The sequence below is a fragment of the Mchenga conophoros genome, linkage group LG2 (assembly GCF_057382185.1).
Source record: "Mchenga conophoros isolate Kocher_MC1m ecotype Shallow Benthic linkage group LG2, M_conophoros_male_GT1.1, whole genome shotgun sequence".
NCBI lineage: Eukaryota > Metazoa > Chordata > Actinopteri > Cichliformes > Cichlidae > Mchenga > Mchenga conophoros.
The window spans coordinates 33174804-33197117 of record NC_140527.1 but is presented as its reverse complement, the minus strand read 5'-3'; the positions used below and the strand labels follow the sequence as shown (position 1 = coordinate 33197117).

Sequence of the window (22314 nt, the reverse complement as noted above, 5' to 3'; positions counted from 1 at the left end):
CTCAACTGTAACAAATTCATTAATAATCAAACTCATCCAGGTATCAGAAAAGAATTTCCACGTAAAGACTAATTAAAATATCAACTTCACTATAATACTCCATGCTGGCAGCCTAAACTAAATGCTGTTTCTTCCAAATTAAATGGAGTAGTAAGTGACTGAAAGAATATGGCCCGAAGCACTGTGTTACTGGAACAGCATTCAAGGTACACGTTTACTGAAAGGACTAAATAAAATAAATAAACTTTAATTGTCTGTTAGGTATGTAACTTTCCGAGCAGTTACAGCCACACATTTGAGAGATTGAAAACGATTGTAGTAATTTGTTTTGGAGAAACACTTTTAAAGAACAAACACACAATAGAAAGTATGAAATTAATTGTCTGACTTTCTTCGAAGCAAGCACAATATTCAGTGCTCACATTATTGATTAAGCTGTGACAAACTCTTATGCCTGCAACATGCCACCTGTGTACATCAGGTCTGAATAGCTGACTATTTGTTAATTAATGAGCTCTTACATCCTTTTTCTTTGTCAGTTTTGTAGACTTCATTTAATACGACTCAGATTCTGCATTAGCTGATTCTTTAAACCCTTTATGGTGCTGTAGAGTGTAGTGCTATCGTGTATATATGCATACTGCAAATGAATTCCCAATTTGCATTGAAAATATGACCTACTTTTTCATACAGTGCAATATGTTGGAGAGTCTAAAAGATTAGATACCAGCCATTAATATCTCCATATGTTTTTCATTAGTAGAGAAGGCTGTTTTCACTGTGTATTAACAGAGAACATGTAGCAGAAAGTGCAGACACATCATAAACTGCATGTCCAGCAACAGGTTACATATGCTAAACATAGCGCATTAAAGCAGGTGTAAAGGAATAAACTGTATTGTTGTAATATGCATCCAGTACAGAACTAGGAAAAGCCTTTTTTCTGCACTGTAATATTCTTTGTTACCTAATGAATTCAGCTCCAAGTTGAAAAATGTAAGCTATTATCATGTGTTCTTCAATTATAGTCTAGACAACACTTAAGGCTTTGCAGATAAGTAGTGAAGATTACATGATCACATAAAACGAAATTATATAACTGTAATAATAACAAATGCAAAAAAGTTGTTGTACTTAAGGGAACGGTGTGAGGCAGCATGACAAGTACACCGTGGAGTCTCAGATGACGTTAACATTGTGTAGGAATGAACAGAATCATTGCTGTCTGTGTCTGCCTTGAATACCAATTTGCATTTTTAAAGAGTCTCCCCACTGCCAAGACCTCTCCAGCGCAATGTCCTGAATTGTTCATGCCTGGAAAATCACCAACCAAATGTTCTGCTCATTACGATGATCATTTGCAATAATTTTCTTTACCCTTTCTACAATATGGAGCTTTCTAAAAGCTGTACCTAGGCTGTGGTTGTGTTATCTTTTCCAGGAAAGTCTTCTTTCAGCATCCTTGGCTCCACAGCCCCGTTTCGGTACTTCTCATTATATTCTCATTGTATTCAAGATTAATTTGCTTGTATCCCAGGTTCCATATGAGTAAAACGATGTAGGGTGAAGCATTAAAGTGAGTTGGATGCACTTTCAGCCTTTGGTATGTTTTATTTCAGTGGTGAAGTAGAAAGCCAGGGGTTTAGGGGGGAAGGAATGTGTAAGCAATTCCTAGAATAGCTCTTGGCCGCTAAGCCACCCTTGGACTATCTTTGTATGGTCCTGTGAGATTTGTCTCAGAAGCTCCCTCAGAATGATAGTTTGCCCAGTTTTTTTCTCATGTTGTACAGGGCACAGTGCTAAAATTGCTTCCATTGTGTAGCACAATGAGCCATACTCAGTGGTGTGTCACTCCACATGTAACTTGCCTGAGTTGTCAATATACAGAAGAAATGAAAGAAACATGGTGGCCTTTTTTGTGCAACTTCCTTCTTTTTCAAAGCCAAGAAGGACAACGGGTAATTTCGTCCTACACAGTGCTCCAGCTCCACATATAATGGTTGGTAATCATACTTTGAGCAAAACTCCACCATCAGTGCAGCGGTGTGTTACGTCACCTGAATTGAATAGAAGTTGTCCTAAGAAATGGTCAAGGTCAGAGAAAGTAATCACATGCATGACTGGAGAAGAATCCCCCACGAAGGGAGATTTGATCACTACATATTCACAGGATAAGTCGGGTCAACACAGAAACGTACTCAGGACTAAATGAGATTTTAGCGTTTGTTTTCCTCTCGCTTTTTACAATTTCAAAAGTTGGCACCGTTCTTTATTCCGGTGCTTGGTACTTGACATGTGCCCTTGCATTCACGTCAGCATCTTTCAGTAGATTTAAAACAGAATATATTTAGTTTAAATTTGATTCTGTCACTAGCTTGACTATGTTCCACTAATAAAACAATGTCTGTATTTAGGGCATTTATGCTTAACCTTATTCCAACAACATATTTTGTCTGAAGTTATTTCCAAGTCCAATCCACTGTTTTGTTTTGTTTTTTTACATTTCTAACTGAAATATACCTTAGATTTGAAGCGGAGTAGTCTTTTTTTCTGGTACTCCAAGTCTGAGCCTGACCAAATTCATTCCCAAACTGATTTGAAGATGCAAAATTTATTCAAGCTTCATTCCCATGTAGCAAGAAAAATGTGATTAATTCATTGCATGGCGCCTATAGGCATTGAATATTTGGGTGGAGAACTTACTCTCAAGCATTTCTACTTTTCATTAGCATCCTATTTTGACACATTTTCTTCTTCTAGGGGTTGACGAAAAGAGGCAAACACTTCCTAGGTTCCTTTGTCTTAATTATATGCATGAGATCATGGCCAGGGGCAAAAGGGGATGAGGGATAGAGAGAAAGAATGAGGAAGAGAGAGAGAGAGATAGAGAGAGAGAAAGAGAGAGAGAGAGAGAGAGAGAGAGTTTCTATCAGCATTATAAAGAGGTGCTATAGCTTGTGATGAATACCTCTGCCTATTTAGTCCCATCCATGGGCATCACCGTGACTAGAGTCTTCCTGATATATTCACAGCCCAATCTGAGTCTCCTCTGAGTTTTAATAAGGTCATCAAATTGAGTGAAAGATGCATCTACTGATAATCTGAGGCACTGTCGGCAAAATGGGGTTCAGATTCATCCTTCCCTCATCATCTGCCACCTCTGCTTCTGTCAGTGTCCCTCAATCATTTTCATTTAAATTAGCCAACTCTGATTAGATTTTGTACTTCACAAACCTCACATATACGGTGCTCTAATCCCCCCCTTGGCTTCCAGAGAACCTGTGGCCCTGTAATGTGGGATGAAAGGCAAGTCATCAAAGTTCAAGAAGACATGTACCTGTACGGAATATGTGAGGTGGCAGAGCAAGGCATGGTCTAATGTGCACACTTGACCGTTTAGAGAGCTTTGTCCTTCTCACTCAGCCTTAAGGTTTCCAGTGAGTGATTCATGCTAGTATTTGGCCTTTTCTTAGCCTGCCCTAGATCTTATCACAATCCACCAGACTAATTCTGCATTCAGGAGGATGCACAGCCTGAGAGATAGCTCTCCCCAAGTTATTGAAATGCGGTGAGTGCTGCCTTGTCAGTTGTAAAATTGTGTGGAAAAAAGACAAAAGCATAGAGGAAACGCTGGCTTATAAATCATTGTGCAGCATTCCCTTTGACACATGCTAACTCGACATCCTACTATTAACATCGGGCTTTGCGAAAATATCAGCGTGCAGCTATACTGTGCCGAATCTGCAAACTATTCAAACGACTGAGGATTGAGGAGATCTGTATAGCTCGAGTAGTGCTTAACAATACAGCCCCTAGAATGTTGTCTTGGACTTTTCAGTTAGAAATACTTCTGCTGGGTACATAAAGATTCAGCAGAGTTTATCCATAAGGCAATTTTTTTCTACAGTTCCACGCAGAGTTTTATATGCAATGTCTGCTTATCCCTATATGACTTTTGCTTGCCAGAAGGATGACAAAATAAGGTCTGAAAGATCATTGCTGCAGTGTTGGCTGTTTTAAGTAGTTCTGTCAATCACTGACATGTTGACAACATTCCCTCTGCAAGCAATTTTTCAGAGTACACAATAATTTACATGCTGCAGCTGCACGTTTTCTTGTGTCGGCTACAAAGCTATGTTGGCACAAGGACAGTTCTAGATGTTGAAACCTACTGAGGACTCTTGTGCTCACAATTTGGTTGAAGTGTTTCTCCCTTGAATAAGCAGAATGTATATATCTTAATCTCATTTGATAGCTGTGCCTAGACAGAGTAATCTCTTCCAACATTATGTGCAGCATGAAGCTTATCTCTTTAAAGAGGATGCTTTTTCTTGTTTTACCATGAAACTGCTTCTGACTGAAAGAGCTTCAAAGGGCTTCTTTGTTTCATAATGTGCATGCAGCTCATTCATGGGCTTGATCGTCTTCTTATTTCCTCCCCCTACTCTCTCTCTCTCTCACTCTCTGTTTTTTTCCCTCTCTCCCTCATACTAGTATGCTATGGTATGGATCCATACCATGTATTTGTCAGGACTACGAAAATAGTGAACATTAATGCTAGTTTTTTAGGGGGGTGGAAGGCAATTACTCTTAGCATTGAGTGCCAGATCCTCGGGTTTATCATGTGGATTATTCTTGTATTTGTTTTTATCAGCCTCCAGCTTTACTTTTGCCTAGATTTAGCTCCTCCTGACTGAAAAGCATTTCTAATATGCAGACTTTTTAACTGTCTTTCTTTTTATGTATAGAGACTTCTTGAGGCGTGTGCAAGTGCTTTATTGGTGTGTCTCCATTCTTGGCTGTCTCTCACTCCTATGTCAAAGTTTAAATGTTTATAAAGACAGCTGTTTTATTTTAACTTGAGACTGTACAGAAAGGTTGAGTGAAGTCTGATTTTATTGATAGTAGCAGAAACTGGATGATGAGGATAAAAAGGTAAACAAATCTCTTAAAGTAGTAGTTAGTCGAAACAGATCATTTACTAAAAAATGGTCATTTGAAAAGGATTTATTACCAAGTATTTCATATATTTTTTGGGATGTGTTTAGAAAGTGTCAAAACAAAAAGCCTGAAAAAAAGCTGATGATTAGCATGTTTGCACATTTGCAGGGACCCAACTGAGATGAGCAGAGCAGAGCAAAGAGCCAGCTGCCTTTGTTGAAGAATTTCCCAGGCTGTTTAACTTGACATTCATCAGGATGCATAAGAAGGGCTACAAAGGAACCTGAATAACCTAAGGAGAAACCTCAACAAGATATTTGTTGTTATAAGATAATTGAAAAATCTGCAATTTAAGAACAAAAATGCCCAAGGATGCCTTGGAATTGTTATCACATATTTCTTTGTTATTACCCAAGTCAAAATGTGATGTTCTTAGTTATGGTACTAATATATCAGTCGAGTCTGGTTTTATTGAAGTGGCTTAGCAATTTTTGCACCAAATGAAACTCACACTGTCTTGTGCCAGACGGTATAAAGGGGAAAGCCCCTAAAAAACAAACAAAGAAACAAAAACTTAAGGATAAAATCCTGTAAGAAATGTCATTTGAAGTTAAAAACAATGAGTGGACATGTAAAATGCTATTTAACACTAACAAGCTGGTTTCATTTTGTTTCCATTATTCAAATAGGTATATAAAATCAACACCTACAATTAAATATATTGTCCTGTCTTTGCAGAGTGTCAGTGAGTTTGGCTTAGACATCATTGAGACGCCCGAAGGTGACAAGTGGCCGCAGCTTATTGTTCAGCAGAACCTGGATCGTGAACAGAAGGATACCTTTGTCATGAAGATAAAGGTGGAGGATGGTGGCAACCCTCCCAAATCCAGCACAGCCATTCTCCAAGTCACCATTTCTGACGTCAATGACAATCGCCCCATTTTCAAGGACAGTGAGCTGGAAGTCACAGTACCAGAAAACGCACCAGTGGGAACATCGGTCGCTCAGCTTCATGCCACGGATGCAGACTTGGGTTCCAATGCGCAGATCCACTTTGCCTTCAGCAACCAGATCTCTTCCTCGACCAAACGTCACTTTGCCATCAACAGCTCTACTGGACTTATCACTGTGAAGCAGCCACTGGACAGGGAGGTAACTCCTGTTCATAAACTCATTGTCCTGGCCAGTGATGGCAGCTCCACCCCTTCCAGAGCCACAGTGACTGTTAATGTAACAGACATTAATGACAATGTTCCCTCTATAGACACTCGCTACATTATCAACCTGGTTAATGGAACTGTTCTGCTGTCTGAGAATGCACCTCTGAACACCAAAATAGCCCTAATTACTGTTACTGACAAGGATGCAGATCTTTATGGCAAAGTAGCTTGCTACACTGACCATGATGTTCCTTTTCGATTGAAGCCTGTCTTTAATGATCAGTTTTTACTCGAGACAGCTGCTCCTCTAGATTATGAGACGACTCGAGAATATGCAATTAAGATAGTGGCCTCGGATAGGGGGACACCTCCTTTGAACACTTCAGCTATGGTCTTAATTAAAATCAAGGATGAGAACGACAATGCGCCCATCTTTCCCCAGCCAGAAATCCAGCTTTCCATACCGGAGAACAATGACCCCTCTACACAGTTAATAAAAATAAGCGCCACTGACGCAGACAGTGGACATAATGCAGAGATTATTTATACTCTCAGCCCTGATGCGCCTGATGGGTTTAACATTGACAGACGGTCAGGAATTCTCTCTGTTGGCAAACGACTGGACAGAGAGAAGCAGGAGAGGTACTCATTCACTGTCATAGCGAGGGACAATGGCTCTACATCCCTGCAGAGCAATGTCACTGTCAAGCTAATTGTCCAGGACCTTAATGACAACAGCCCAACTTTCACACACCCTGAGTACAACTTCTATGTGCCTGAAAACCTGCCTCTCTATGGAACTGTTGGTTTAATCACAGTAACGGATGCAGATGCAGGAGATAATGCTGTTGTAACTTTGTCCATTTTGAATGGGAAAGACAATTTTATCATTGACCCCCAAACTGGCGTGATCAAACCCAATATTACCTTTGATAGGGAACAGCAAAGCTCCTACACATTTATGGTAAAGGCAGTTGATGGAGGACAACCTCCAAGCTCCTCCTATGCCAAGGTCACTATCAATGTAGTCGATGTGAATGACAATCGCCCCGTGTTCGTCATTCCGTCCTCCAATTACTCATATGACCTAGTGCGAACCACCACCACCCCTGGTGCTGTGGTCACCAGAGTGTTTGCCATTGACAATGACACTGGTATGAATGCTGAACTGCAATACAGTCTTATTAGCAGCATCATCATTACATCTAGGGTCTCCCCTCGAGGTCTCTTTGCCATCGACAAAACAACGGGTAACATAACACTGCAGGAGAAAATAGTTGCAGCTGATCAGGGGCTGCACAGGCTGGTAGTCAAAGTCAAAGATTTAGGCCAGCCGGAGTCATTACATGCTATTGCACTCGTTCACTTGTTTGTAAATGACTCTGTGTCAAATGCTACCTTTATACAAGAGCAACTGCGAAAAAGTATGGAGACACCATTGGATCGCAACATAGGGGACAGTGAGGTAGCCCCTCAAGCTAACGGATATGTGATTGTCGTCATAGCTATCATAGCAGGGACCATGACTGTCATCTTGGTGATATTTGTGACCGCTTTAGTGCGCTGCCGACAGACACCCAGACATAAAGTAGTGCAGAAGGGCAAGCAAAGTGGAGAGTGGGTGTCACCTAACCAAGAAAACCGTCAGATCAAGAAAAAGAAGAAGAGAAAGAAGCGATCTCCTAAGAGCCTCCTCCTGAACTTTGTGACCATAGATGAATCCAAGCCTGACGACCCCACGCACGAGCATGTTAATGGCACACTGGATCTCCCTGTGGAGCTAGAGGAGCAAACCATGGGGAAGTACAACTGGGCAACCACGCCGACCACCTTCAAACCTGACAGCCCCGATTTAGCCAAGCATTACAAATCTGCATCCCCTCAGCCTACGTTTCAAATCAAACCCGAAACACCAGTGGCCCCAAAGAAACACCACGTGATCCAGGAGCTCCCCTTGGACAACACATTTGTGGTGGGATGTGACTCACTCTCCAAATGCTCATCGACTAGCTCCGACCCATACAGTGTCTCAGAGTGCAGCTGTCAGGGGGGATTCAAGACTGCGGGGCAAAGCACCAACCGACAGGTAATTCATGACTTCCTTTTTAAACCCACCCACACTAGTCCCCACTCACGCTCCCCTTGCTGTCCTCTGGTAGGTGATGTTAAAGGGGGTGGGTGGGAGCATGAAGGAAGGGGATTTACCTACACAGACCATGACCATGTCTTCATGAATGTCATTTCCACCTAAAAATGGGAAGAAATGAAACAAACAAAAATGAAAGAAAACGTAATTTGTTGCAATTAATGCAGCAAACCTTCCACTGTACTGTTGTTAATCCACCCTGTTTTCATTTTGACCATTTAAATGCAACCATAACTGTATAATCATTTACCATAAAACATGCTCAGCTTTTAAAATCCAATCTTTGAGCAATGGAAGCAGAACAACTACAGTGGCTAGCTGTTTTAAAATGGACAGGGAGTAGTTGCTGGCGGTGCAAACTGGGATATGCAGCAACTCTGAATTTGAGTTATTAGGATGAATGAAGCTGTGACTATTTGGCTAACATTGTCAAAGGCACAAGTGTGAAAGTAAAAGTGCAAAAAAAGAAAAAAAATGTGCTAAAACAACTTGATAAAGAAATCCCATATTTTTGTGGCTTCAGTCGTGAAAATATTAAGTCCTAGCTTAACTGTGCCAGTGCTTCTTTGTGGGAGTGAAACTCATTTGAATGCCAAGGTATAGCAAAGGGCTTATGATTCCCTAAGAGATATTTGCCAAATGTGAAGTGCCCCAATAAATAAAAACTGGCAAAGGGAAATAAATGTAAATCAGAAGTAAGGAGAGGTGGCCTTGCTCTGTGCTGACAGCCAGAGCAGAGCGCTGTGGGGAAGACTGAGTACTGTTTGGGGCGGGGGAGAGAGAGAGAGAGAGAGAGGGGGGTCACAAGGATCAAGGTGACGCAGAGCCTTGAGACCAGTATACTTAAACACCAAGGGAGCAGTAAAATAAAAAAGCCAGCCAGGCCAGTGTTGCATTTAGCCCATAAATGTCCTACTTTAATGACCCCAATTATTGTTATAAATGGCATATGTTGATTCAAATACTTTACATTTTTTAAATGGTCTCACGTTAGAGAGGATCACAACAAAGGTTTGCCACACTGATGTGTTGCAGTTTGTGTTCGACAGGGTGATGTTGTTGTATTTCTAATACGTGACAAAGTAATATCATGTTGATATTTGACCTGCTATCACTCTGACGATGGAATTAATGAAGGTTGATTGGTCTGTGCGTGGGGTCGTAATTTATTCATACCGATCTGTATGTGTTGCCATAGTTTTCCCTTAGTGTCAAACATCCAGTTGATTTTTTCTAGCTTTTCCAATCATTTCCTTGTCTTTCGTTTTGCTTCTTTTAAGATTTTTGATGATTCCCATTGTTGCTTGGTTGCACTAGCTTTCGTTTTTGTTACTGTTTTGATCATGACTTTCACAACTGTCATTCATGCAATTCTGGGTCAATTTCATGATATTGCATCAATAATTGATTTTGTTTGATGAGGTGCTTGCTTTTCTTTGTGTCTAGCATCATATTGCACACAGTTTCTCGATCTTTGGTTCACTTCTTTCTTTTTGCTCTCACTATGCTTCTATTTGAGATCTAGCAAGCTTTAAAATTCATCATAGCGTAGTTGTGGCAAATGACTGTTGATCCTGTGAAGTATTGTACTTAGGCTAATTTATGAAGACACCCACACAGACTTGATAGTCATTCCCTTCATCCACCTTTTATTTGAACCCCTAGTTAAAAGCTATGTTCTGCCATGGTACATTATACATAAGCCTGCTACATGCCCCTGGTACCAAAGATTTCATCCATAATGTGTTTATATGACACACTGACGAGTTGTCAGAATGATTTTCCCCTCTTACAAGTAGTGGCTGCCCTGAAATATGCAGAAATATTCAGCCTGTGTTCAACCATCCTAAATTATTATCCGTTATGAATTTTATGCATCAAGGATTGAAATTGATTTCCACTCATGTTACTGATCAGAGTGAAGAATTGTTATTTTTATTTTTTTTTGCAAATAATTTCAAATCAATGAATATTTAATTAGTAAACTTTCTGCCAAATCTCTTCGGCTATGGTTCTATCTGATTATTTCTAAGGTATATTTATCCACACTTCTAATAGAACATGGGTTTAATATTCTCATATTCTGGTATTATATCCAACTAATATTTCAATATTAGCAAAAAAAAAATGTTCTCATTGGTTTTCCTCAGCAATCCATCTTTAGTGATGTTAAGCTGGCAATATATCTATTTTTTTCTCTCTGTCCCCTTGAGCAATTGGCAAGTGATTCCTCCCACTTTACACATTAGATTTCCCACAAGTTTAAAGTGTGCTTATTTAAAGCCTATGTCATAGAAAAAAATAGCATGAAGCTTTGCCTGATGAGAATCATTGGCTGCAAAGGTTAATTAAATGCACTAAAGGGTTAATCACTCGTAATACAGTATGATTAAAATCACTCTAATTGGTTTGAGAAAGAGGCTGATAAGAAAGAAGAAAAAGGCAGCTGTCCTTTAAGATTATCAGGAGTACCATAAACTAGCCTTGAGTGAGTCCTGTCCTCAGGATCCAAAGCGATATGACAATAGATGCCCAGCAGCCCTGTTTGCTAAAGGACTATTAAAATTGAATCTGTTTGATTTTATCTTTACGCTTCTTCAAAGAGACTACATTTTCAAAGTTTTAAATAGCACTTATAAACAACACTTCAAAATGTGTATGATTCTTGATCTGATGTGGTATAAACATAATGTTTGAGAACTTGTAGAGATCATTTGTAGTGTGGTTCTTAAAAGAAAAACTACATTTGGTCTGTAAGTGGCAGCTATTCACTCTCTGTTCAGCTTAACTTAATAAAAAAACTCCAAACGCGAAGATCATAGGTAGTTTTCCCTGTTCTTCATCAAAGTGACGCAGTTCTTTTGTGCATTAAAGTAATATCTAATTGTCACAGAAGAAGGTGAAAATGAAACAGACAAAAAGCCGAGCCATTGAATAACAATAGAGAGGGAATGCGGGAGGAGATAATTATGGTTGAAGGTCAACAAAACGTTTCCAGGGACTTTACAGATGTAGCTGATAAAGACTAAAGCTTGTAAAAATACTTCAGAGACTACAGATTTGTGCCACCATATGGCTTCATTATATAGTAAGAGCTATAAATGCAAATCTCCTCTTTTCCCTCCCTTCTCTTCCTATTTTTTATGCATCTCATCATTTTCTTTTAACCCCTACCCCCTCGATATTAGAGGTCAATCTGCCTCCAGTGATGAGGAGCACTTGTGAGCGTATGTGATTTAGAGGAATCAGATCAAATGACTACCACCCTGCTTAAGTGATCTCAGACATCATGATGAATAGGTTGGCTAATATTTTCTTATGTTTGGCCCATAATTCTACGCCCACAGTGCAGGAATTGAGATTAACAATTTGTTAGTGTCTTCTGGTACCACTTCACAGAGTACTGTGCAAAAGTATTGAGCTCTCCTTGATTTCTTGATTTTTTCATTCCAAGAAGCCAGACATTGTTCTCAATTTTAAAGTTGTCCTAAGGAATAGTTCTCCAGGCTTCCGGAAGGTCTTTCAAAGTTTTTCTTTGGACATTGGCTGCTTTTTTTCTCTCTTTTTCAGTCAAATCCCACTACCTGACCAGTTTTAGAGGAATGTTTTATTATTATAGCATAAAAAACACATAACTCAAGGGATAAGCCAGTGATGCCTCTACAATATAGGCCCTTTTTTGCTTAAATGTGACACAAAAACATGGTGCCAGTGGTCTCCATGGACAAATATTGAGGTATGTCAAATTACACAAAAACTGGATTGAAACTCAGTGGCGACAGGTCTGATGGATTAATTAATCCAAATGTAACTTTTTTGTTTCAAATCATTGTCAGTATGTATGTAAAGCATGGTGGAGGCTTTGTCATGGTTTTGGGATCCATTTTAACCAGTGGTTCTGGGAACCTTGTCAAAATTGATTACTAACATAAAAAAGTGTCATCAAATTTTGATCCACCATGCAATACCTTCTGGAAAGCATCTAAATAGCAATGGCTTCATTTTCCAGCATGACAATGATCCCAAACACACTTCAATAATGTAAAAATAAACCTGGGTGGAAAAGCACAGAGTGGAACACTCGGTCATGGATTGGCCTCTGCAGAGTCTGGACCTGTGTGGGATCATCATGACAAAGAACTGAACAAAAGGCAGCCGACATCCAAAGAAGAGCTTTGAATGTCCTTCAAGAAGCCCGGAGAACTATTCATGGAGACGATTTAAAGAAATTACAAGAATACTTAAGAGAGTTCAGGCTGTCTTAGAGATTAAAGTTGGTCATACCAAATATTGACTTTGAAGCTGGTCAGAATTGTATAAGCATTGTTTTTGCCTTACGTGCATACTGTATTCCCATGTATCTTTGCACATTTTTTAATAAATTTCCAAAAATATAGCAAAATATCAAGAAATTGGATGACCACAGTACTGGACATTGAATAAATAAAGATATTTTATAGATGTATTGGATAACAAAGGCAATATTAAACCTTATTTGTGCAGAAATCTTTTATTTATGCGGGGGAAGGAATGGGCCAGTAACACTTGCCACCTATAGTTTGATGTTTGATTGCAGGATGTTTGTGCTTAATGGTAGTGGGTGCACAGCCGGGCATTAAAGCTATGATTTCACAAGGTGATCAGTTTCAAATCCTTGCAACTGATTATGGTTTTGTTTGTAGTAGGGTTTTTTGGTCATTTTTTGCATTTTATTATTATTATTTGTTTATTTCTGTTGAGTCATTGTTGAGTCATTGCATCTGTGATCACTGTGCTTTGTTAATGTGAGCACTATCAAGACAGATTCTTCCCAATCGCAGATATGTTGGTACCTTTGTGAGGAACAGCAAAATGTAATATTCTGTACATATCAGAGGACCCACTGGCAAGGGTCCGAAATAAAGACTGGGCCTAAATTGATCCAAATATTTTTTTTTTTCTTTTTTGAGGGGAAATGAAGAGTGCTGCACTAGTGTGGTGGGAGAGAAAAAAAGACAAATTGGGAGTGGTAATTGGATGAGATTGCATGCTCTGATAAGTACAGGAAAATGCACAAATGTGTGATACCTGTAGCATTCTTCAAGGAAACCTGACAAGATAATGACTTGATTGCCAGCCGTACCTTGAAGAATGCTTTATTTTTTATTTTTTTTATTTATATTTTTTTTAAATATCATCCACACTCTTTTTGGAGTTTTCTTTAATCAGTGTTCAACGTAGCCTCACACTGATAAGGCTACAGCATAGGCTGCTCAGAGCTCAATGATATTGTAACTACAATCTCCCTATATCTGTCTGTCTCTCTATATTTCAGGAGATGGCACTGAAACCACCACACTATGGCACACTCTGTGGCACAGGTACAGCTCGCTCCCACAGGATTAAAATCAATCTCTAGCTCCCAAAAGAGAGAAAAAAAAGAAAAAAGAGAGAGGGAGAGGGCAGAGGGAGGAAAGGAGGAAGGCAAGAACTGAAGAGGTGAAAACAAGTACTTTACTGCCTCTACCGCCTCAAACCACACCTCTTCACACAATTGAGCGAAAAGATGAATTTAGAGGGGGTGGGGGGGGAAGGGGAGTCTCAGAAAAGAACAGACAATGCTTCATGTTGCTGCCTGAAACTTGACAAAGCCCTTCATGTGAATCTGTTGGAAGTTGGAAATGCTTTACTGAGTCCTCTGCTATTATTTACCTTTGTCAGTGGGGATGATATTGTATGCCCCATACCCTCCTCAAAAAATGTCCCACTCCAGCACCCACTCTGTAAAATAGGTGTCAAATACAGTCAGTAGATCTGTAAAGTATGTTTATATGTATGTATGTATATCTATCACAGAGTTGATGGTGTTTATATTTATTGATTGCCTTTTATTTGCTTTGTTTTCAAAACTGCCTGGTGGCCATTTTTATTTTCCTACTTTCTATTTTTTGTATCATTTGATGTTGCTCTATCTGGGCTTGCTCATGGAACTAATGACTTTTAATATATTTATGCTGCAAAGCCTATGATCTGTAGGCTTCCATTAGTATTGAGCCCGCTCACAGTGTATCATGTCTGTCACCCTTTGCCTCGTTTATTTCCACTTTTGCAACTGATTACATTGTTGGTGACAAGTGTGGCTGATGTTGCAGATGCATGCATGGCCCTACAATACCAACAGATTCGCAGTGCTTTTTAGCTGTGCTACCGTTCGCCATGCTGTTATTACACTGGTAGAAATGGTAGGACAAGTTTAATACTTTGAGCTAAGCCACAATCACAAGGGACTAACTGCTGGGGTTATAATCAAAAGCTGTTTATGTAGGGCAGATTTGAAGAGCACTAAGCCTAACCTTTTGTGTGTCGCTTACTATTTCGAAGTCAGAACTGATTTAACTGTTGGGACCCATATTAAAATGACTCCAGATGGTAGGGGAAAAAAATCATAATTATAATCCTCTGGCAGTCATTAATATTTCTTGGGTTCAAGCAAAAAGTGCTTCACTTTGTACACTTATTTACACTGAAAAAAAGAGAAACGTATTTTCTGATGAGAACAACACTGAACACCAAAATAAATAGGTACTCCAGGATTGAGTTTAAAAACAAGCAATAAGTTAAGATTTGATTTTAAAAAAATCCACTATGATGCACTTAATACTTATTATTCAGAGCAACGCTTTTTTCTACTTTTTCTCCACTCATAGGACCACCATGACACATTATGTCTTATTGAATCATTTCTACCATGCACACCAGTAACTGGCTCGATGGGTTTGCAGCGTTATTGTTCAATAATCCTGTTAATTGGTAAGCTAAACGTCTTTAATAGGTAAGGCCTAAAAGGCAACTTCAGTACAGAAATATAAACATAGAATTAGAGTAATTAAAATGGACAAAGTCTGTGTAGTCAGTTAGAAATGTGCGGCTTGACTTGGGTAGGTGCTGTTTTCCCTCCTATATATAGTTAAATGAAATGACTGCACAGACAAGATGCCTTTTTTTCATTTTGTTCCAGTCTTTGATCTGTCATGGTTGTACAGGCTGTGTCCATTTTAAAGCTTTTAATTTTATGTGTGTCACCTCTTTGTAAGGCAGGTTGTTATTATTTAAGGAGGTATATTCATGTAATTATGGTATCAAATGTATTCACTACTGCGTAGGAGCCACAGTATGAAATATACATAGCATCCTAGCACTGTGTAATAATTAGATTTGCCTGATCTTTGGGGAAAAGACAAAAAAAAAAAAAAACATGCAGGGGAAAGCTTTTGTCCTTGTAAGGGAGACAGAAACCTCACTTTTATTCAATGTGAAGTACAATATGCACCTTACATGATCTTTGTAATTGACTTTGATTTGCCAGTGTGGAGAAAACTGTAAATGTTTTGTTTATGTATGTGTGCGCTTCTGAAATTTATTAAAGTCTTTTGCATTGTATTGCATATTTCGATGACTCTTCTTATTCATTGTTTTAAGCATCCAATATTAGTTTACATCACACAGTTTTCTGCACACGATGCCGTGTCTGCCTGATGAGAACAGTGAGACTATAATGAGGCCAGCACATGTTGTAGAATAATTTGTTGTTTTTCTCATATACACTTAGTTGGTAACATTAAGTATTGGTAAAACAGGCTGTGGCCTGTAAAAAATATATGTAGCTGTGTTGGTTGAGGCAGCATTAACAGGTCAATTTCAGCCACAGAAAAACACCCATACATTTCTTCTACATTTTGCAACAGTATAGCATTTAAATAGGCAAAAGAAACAAAAAACAATGATTTACATCGCTAATTAGGAACAGATTACAGATAAATAAGTTATGGAAATCTCGAGAAGAACGCATCCTTTGAAGTGCAGAGACAGAAAACAGCCAAACAGGAGCTTTTTTTGGACCGACACTTTTTTTTAAAAATTTATCTTCCTTCCATGAGAGCTGATAATGATCATTTGATAAAGATAACTCAGCTATTATGATGTACAGTAGGGCACGAAAACAGGGGTTTACACATCTGAGAGAGACTGATGCTAGAAAGTACAATAACCACTGCTCAAACATTGTGTTATGTGCTGTTTATGCGGATTTGATCCAAAAATACAGACTTGAAAGACATAAAACAAAGTCTGAGTCGAGACAACAGAAAATGTTTAATTGCTTATCAGAGTTACTTCATAGTTTGAAACCAAGCGAGCTAATCAGTTCCCGTGGGGAAAGTGTCCTTGGTGATTTGAGAAAGTGGTGCACACTCAAGAAAAGCGTTCTCCAATGGAGAGTGCATAAATGTCAACTTTCTATTAATAGATAAATGTAAACCTGATAAATGCATCGTCTTGGCGTAAAAACAGAGAGCGTAGATAGATAATAAGGTAGATGTATCTCTTTGAGGAACACAAATTCAGCTTGATTTTTTTCTTTCATATATAATTAGGCAATACATGTTTTCAGATGAACCATAAATAAATTTAACAGCCAACCATTAATGAGTATTGACATTTGTTCATGAGTGGTATGTGTTAGATGGAGTTTTCTCCAGCGTCTTGGTGCAAAGTCCAAATTAAGAAGGAAGAAAGAAACAAGAAAAGGAAATTTATTCAGTGGATGCTGGGTTCTAGCTCTGTCTGTGAATCACTGTTTTTCTTTGTTTGTTTTTTTGTTTTTTGGTTGTTAGAAAAGGCACACAAAATCCAGTGCTTTTATCTTTTTACATGGCTATTAAAGCTTGCCCCATAGCTACATTACAGCGTGTCACTGAGCAAAGCATTAGCAGAGTTTCTTTGTTGACATATTGATTCATGATTTATGAGACGGCAGTGTTCAATTTCATTTACCAGGCCAGGAAGCAAGTTATATGTACTAAGTTTGATTACTTATTGTATAATGCAATGATACGTTTGCAGCTGGAGCATCATATATATGGACCAACATGCTGGGCTTTACACAGACACACATGCGGCCAGTGGTTATGTTCGTGGAGAGGCTTGCTAAATGCCCTTCATTAAATTATATGGATATGTTTCTTTTTCCACTTTGTTTGCTTAATCATTTAGACAGTGGCTTCTTATTTTCCTGTAATGTCAGCTATTCACTTTGTTATTTAAGATTGCATCCTAATAACTAGTTGGGAATACTTCACAATACTCAGAAAGTATGTGTGAAGTTTGTTATACCAGACAAAGATTGCATAGCTGGCCCAGTGACTTTCCTCAACCTTGAGAATGCATGCAATCAGTGCAATCAGTACATCAGCCCTGTTATCAGTTCTTTGCCTCTAATAAATGTAACATAAAACTAAAGCATGTCTGTTATTTATGTGGTTAAGATTGCAAAGGAGTAACTGAGTAGGCAAAAACCATTACACATTGATTTTACAAGTCACTCACGTTCTCTTCTGGGATCATTGATATCCGCTGTAGACGGTATAAAATTACAATTCAAGATTACAGATTTTTAAACCAAATGATTGCCGTAGTTGCTTTGTAAGTTCACTTTTTAAATGGTGAATTGGTGAATTCTGAGGATGGTATTGCATATATTTGATGTCTTTTTATGTTATAGAGAATAACACAGGTTAAAGTGAAGGCATTTAATAGTTTGGTTGTCTTTGGGGAGGTGTAGGTCAATTTAACAAGCAGCAAGCATGCTCAGGGTATGATGTGAAGTTGTCCTGAAGCAAAACTGACTGTGTAAGCAGAGGCTATTTATGCATGTGCTGTGCAGTGGTGCAGGAAACAAGAAGATGCTGTGTTTTTTTTTTTTTTTTTCTGTTGCACTCCACTCAAGGCAACACTCCACACAATTGCTGCCAAATCTCTGCCAAACTGAATAATTCAATCATCCCCCATAGCTGCAGTGGTCTATCTACCTTTGTGTGTGCAACAATCAAATCAGTGTGGAAGCCTGCCGTGTGGTTCTTTCTGAGACACTGAGTAGCTCTACAGCCCGGAGATTGTTTTCATTGAAAACAATTGTGTTGATTAAACGAGGTGTGACTGTGGAGCAGGCATCTGAAGAACATCGATTGCTTGTACAATTGTTTGTTCCTTGTTAAAAGTGTGATCTAAAACAGTGGACGCCGTTAGTGTGCAAGGAGCATATGGTTGGCTGGTGTGCCCTTAAGACAGTTAGTGTGCTTCTGTATTTCCAAAAATATCCCAGGTAAAGAAATCCATTGTGATCGCTTGTGTGGGCTTAATAATGCCTTTTGATTAATGACCACAAAAAATTCATAAATCACAGTTTCGGGTGGGTTAACATGGCTTTATCAGGACCTGATTTATATTATTCTTTTTATTGCATTTTATCTTTTGTGAATGTACATTACTTCATACAGATAAATGATCTTTACAACATTTTTCAGCAGATAGCAGCCTTCCCATTTCCCTTATCCCACAATTCTTTGAGGTACTCGTGTGGATTCAAGCTTTGCTTAGCTCTAATTCCCCTGTAAAAAAAAAAGAGTACTGTAAAGATTAGGCAAAATGTAAAATTGTTATTCTGTTTTATATGTTTGGCATAGCTGGACTGGCCATCTGGCATATTTATTTATTTTTATAACAGTATAAAAAATGAAAGGTGATGGATTGGCCAGATGCTGGCAGATGTGTAAAAATAACTTAGTTGTTTGGTGGTGGCTATGGCGGAGCTGCCACAAGAGGCCAGGTGGATGAGGGAAAGGAGAAGCAGCAGGAGGAGAGACCCGAGGTGGCCGCTGGTCCGAGTGTCAGGTGAACTGAACTTCAGGTAAGAAGTATGACCTGCAGTCTATCTGGGTCGGATTTAAACCAAGTTTAGGTGGAGTTTATTTTCGTTGTGCTGACTTTTTACAGTCAGTTACAATAACTCGTACTGCGTGGTAGCTAGCATGACGGAGTTTCTACAGCTGGGTGGGTGCTATGATGTTACTGATAGTGAACTTTATTTTATTCATAAGGTTAGTTAGTAGAGTTGCCAACCGTCCCCTAAAAAGAGAAAATATTACGCGTTTCAAATTGAGGTGAAAAGGAACACAGTTTGTCCCGTACTTCAGCTACAATGGAAAAAGACACAAAACTGGAGTTTTTCTCTGTCTTTACGCTGCAGCTGCCTCTTCTCTCATTCAATCATGAAATTGATCAATGATCAGCTGATCGGCTTTTCTCTGTTGTTTGTTTATCGCCCACTTTGCGCCAGAAAGAGGAAACCAGCGGATGTCGCGCTAAACAACAGCAGCACGTTTAAGCTTGATCAGCTGTTGTTAGAATTTATTTAATATTACTTTCTAGTATCAGCTGATGTTTGCTGGAGCCACAGCTGTAAAAGCTGCTGGTCATTATGTCGGTTTGGTTATCTGGTGAGAGGGAAACATGAAGATGAAACCAGGAGATGTCCTTACTAAATCATCAGAGCTGAACAGGTGATGGAGAAACAGGTTTACCTTTTAGATGACATGAATAAGTTGAAGGGAAGTTATGAACTGTTTCTGAGAGACAAATAACACCAGGATCCTTTCTGTGTAGCTGACAGCTGGTAACTGTGCAGGGGCGGGTCTAGCAAAGCTTTGCCAGGGTGCAGGTGGGGCATTAGTAGGGAGAGGGGGGCACAAAGAAATACTTTTCTTTCTTATTCTCATTTAAAATATCTAGCTTTTATTAAATAATTATCTGAATCTTACAACCAAAGTTTTTATCTGATGTACAACTTATAGAAATCATACATAGACCAACAAGACAGTTTAAATCACTGTCACAACAGCCTTCGTTTTCATTCAAAGGCTTTATGATTTTTCCTATAATACCTGGTGGGCCGGTCTCTAGTCAACATGCCCGGGCCGATTTTTTGTCCTAGTCCAGCCCTGATGTTTGGGTTTTTTTCTTTATCAGTTTTCGCTACCTGTTGTGGACATCTGTAAAAAAAAAACAACCACTCACATAAAGGCTGTTTGAGTTTAAATTAGTTCCTCATTACCAGCCACAGCAGTGTGCTGATACAGAGTAAAATCAAAAGTGCTGGAGTCATTTCATCTCATTTGGTGTAATTTAACTACAAGAAAGGTTTTCCTCAAAACGATTTGGAGTCAAATGTCATATTCTGCAAGTAGCTTCACACAGTACTGTTTTTAGAAGATGTAAAATATGATTCGCAGCAGTGAGCAGATTTTTTCCTGCATCTTCTGTCACAGAGGATTTTATCTGTGGACAATGGTTTAAATAAATTGGGTTCTAATTTGCCACTGATATTATCTGGTGAATGGTCATTAGTGTTATTGTTCTTTAACTACTTTTAGTGTTCATTGTAGTTTACGGTTGCTGTTGTGTTTTGTTTTCTTTCCTGTTAATGCAATAATGTCAGGGCATGCAGTCTGGGAAGTGTGTAGCTGTGATGGAGCGGGTGTGATCATTGGTGCTGGTGTCTTCCCATTGTGAGAGAATTAATAGTTTTACTGCATGCCAATCTATTGTGCTATTTCATTGCCACTTCTCACTATGGATCACTGTTTAATACTATGTGATGCTGTCAAAATTGTGCGAAGCAGATATTCTTTTCTGAAATGTAGCTGGGTTGCTTGACTGATGGCATGTAATGACTGGTGATATGCAAATCAGGGTTCAGCTGTCTGGATCTGAACACTACTCTTTTTGAAAGAGACTAACAATACTTCGTGTGACAAAAACAACCACTCCTAGGAATAATGTCTTCGCTCAAGAGAATTAGTCAGTGTTAAGGATGTTGTCATGGCAAGATGCATGAATTTTTGCAAGCTGAAGGTGGCCAGACTAGAAGGCGGCAACTTAAAGACAATGTCCAAGGAAGGCTATGTCTGTGCTCCCCTTAATCCTGGTAATCCTCCTGCAGGATTCTTGATTTGCTTTTGTAAAAGAGATTGGGAGATGATAAGATGCTCGTCCGCCTCCTTAGAATAGCTGATAATCTGGTTTGAACAGAGGAATGAGGGGGTATTTAGCTTGCCTTAACATTTGCCCAAGCAGATGGCGCTGACGGGGGAAGGCACAACCTTAACCTTCATCCCCCTCCCTCTCTGCTTGGTCTACTTTGAGGGGGAAAAAAAGAACAGTGGGATGATAATCAATGTTGTTTATTTTGCTGCTTGACTCTTTAAGTACTTTCAGCCAGATTATAGGCTTTTGCAGGGGATAATCAGGAGACCGCAGACAATTGCTTTTTTCCCATCCTGACAGTATCCCCCCACGAATGCGTAAAGAAGGCGATTTAAAGTAGATGCCAACTCTTAATTCCTGATTAGTCCCATTGCAAACCCTGTTAAAATTAACTGGACACTGCACTAATCACTACATTTTGAACACTTGCTGTTCTGGTGCAGTGGACATACCGTATCCAGTGAGTAAGACGACTTCCCACAAGTGATAAATCCATTAACACTCCCTTTTGAGGCTTTTTCCTCAGTGTGGTTACACACAAACACACTATGAACCCCCAGAAAGTTCTTGAGGGTAATTGTAACACTTCAGGACTGAACCACTAGTGGGCTGACGTATTATAAAAAGAGACAGAGACAAGCCAAGGTCCCATCAAAGTTTTAAGGTAATTTAAAAAAAGCCAGTAAACAGCCAATATTAAAAATAATACATGTTAAGACTCTCTTCTCCCTGAAAATTGTAAGTATACAATTTAACTGTTAAAAAAAGGAGCAACAGTAACTTTTTTTGGTTTTTGGACTGCAATATCTTCAGTAGCATTTATGTAAGCTGTAAGCATGATGGCATGTAATCCATTAAGTCATTTATATTGGTTCCCTAAGTCTACCTCTCTACACTTAATACCTCCGGCAATCTTCTCAGCTTGGACTGGACACCTGCAACAAAAGCATTTGAAGAAATGAGATCAGCCCATCGACTAATTAGAACTGTGCACGGCATATGCGAGCGGAAGGACTATTTAACTAAAGCATTTGTTGCATCCATTTTTTTTCTTTGTCTCTGCAGTTGTGTGCTATAACAGGATATTGTGCATAGCTGTCAGGCTCAGTCTGGTGTAGAAGCACAAAAGACAAGCAGCCCAGAATCCATCCTACTCAAACATGTACACGGTGCAAAGTTAATCCACATATACACAATGACATGCTGATT

The 22314-nt window shown here is 39.1% G+C and overlaps 1 protein-coding gene across 2 annotated transcripts in view; it reads left to right on the top strand.

Moving 5' to 3' along the window:
- Positions 1 to 22314, top strand: part of pcdh11 (protocadherin 11) — a 140869-nt gene that overhangs the window by 7892 nt on the left and 110663 nt on the right. The window contains exons 3-4 of one of the 2 annotated variants that reach the window (XM_085296349.1): positions 5680 to 8187; positions 13562 to 13802. In XM_085296349.1, coding sequence (XP_085152475.1) covers positions 5680 to 8187; positions 13562 to 13645 — 2592 coding nt within the window. In that variant the 3' untranslated portion in view covers positions 13646 to 13802. Of the gene's footprint in view, positions 1 to 5679; positions 8188 to 13561; positions 13803 to 22314 lie in introns of those variants that run through there. The other variant, XM_085296338.1, reaches the window with a different exon arrangement.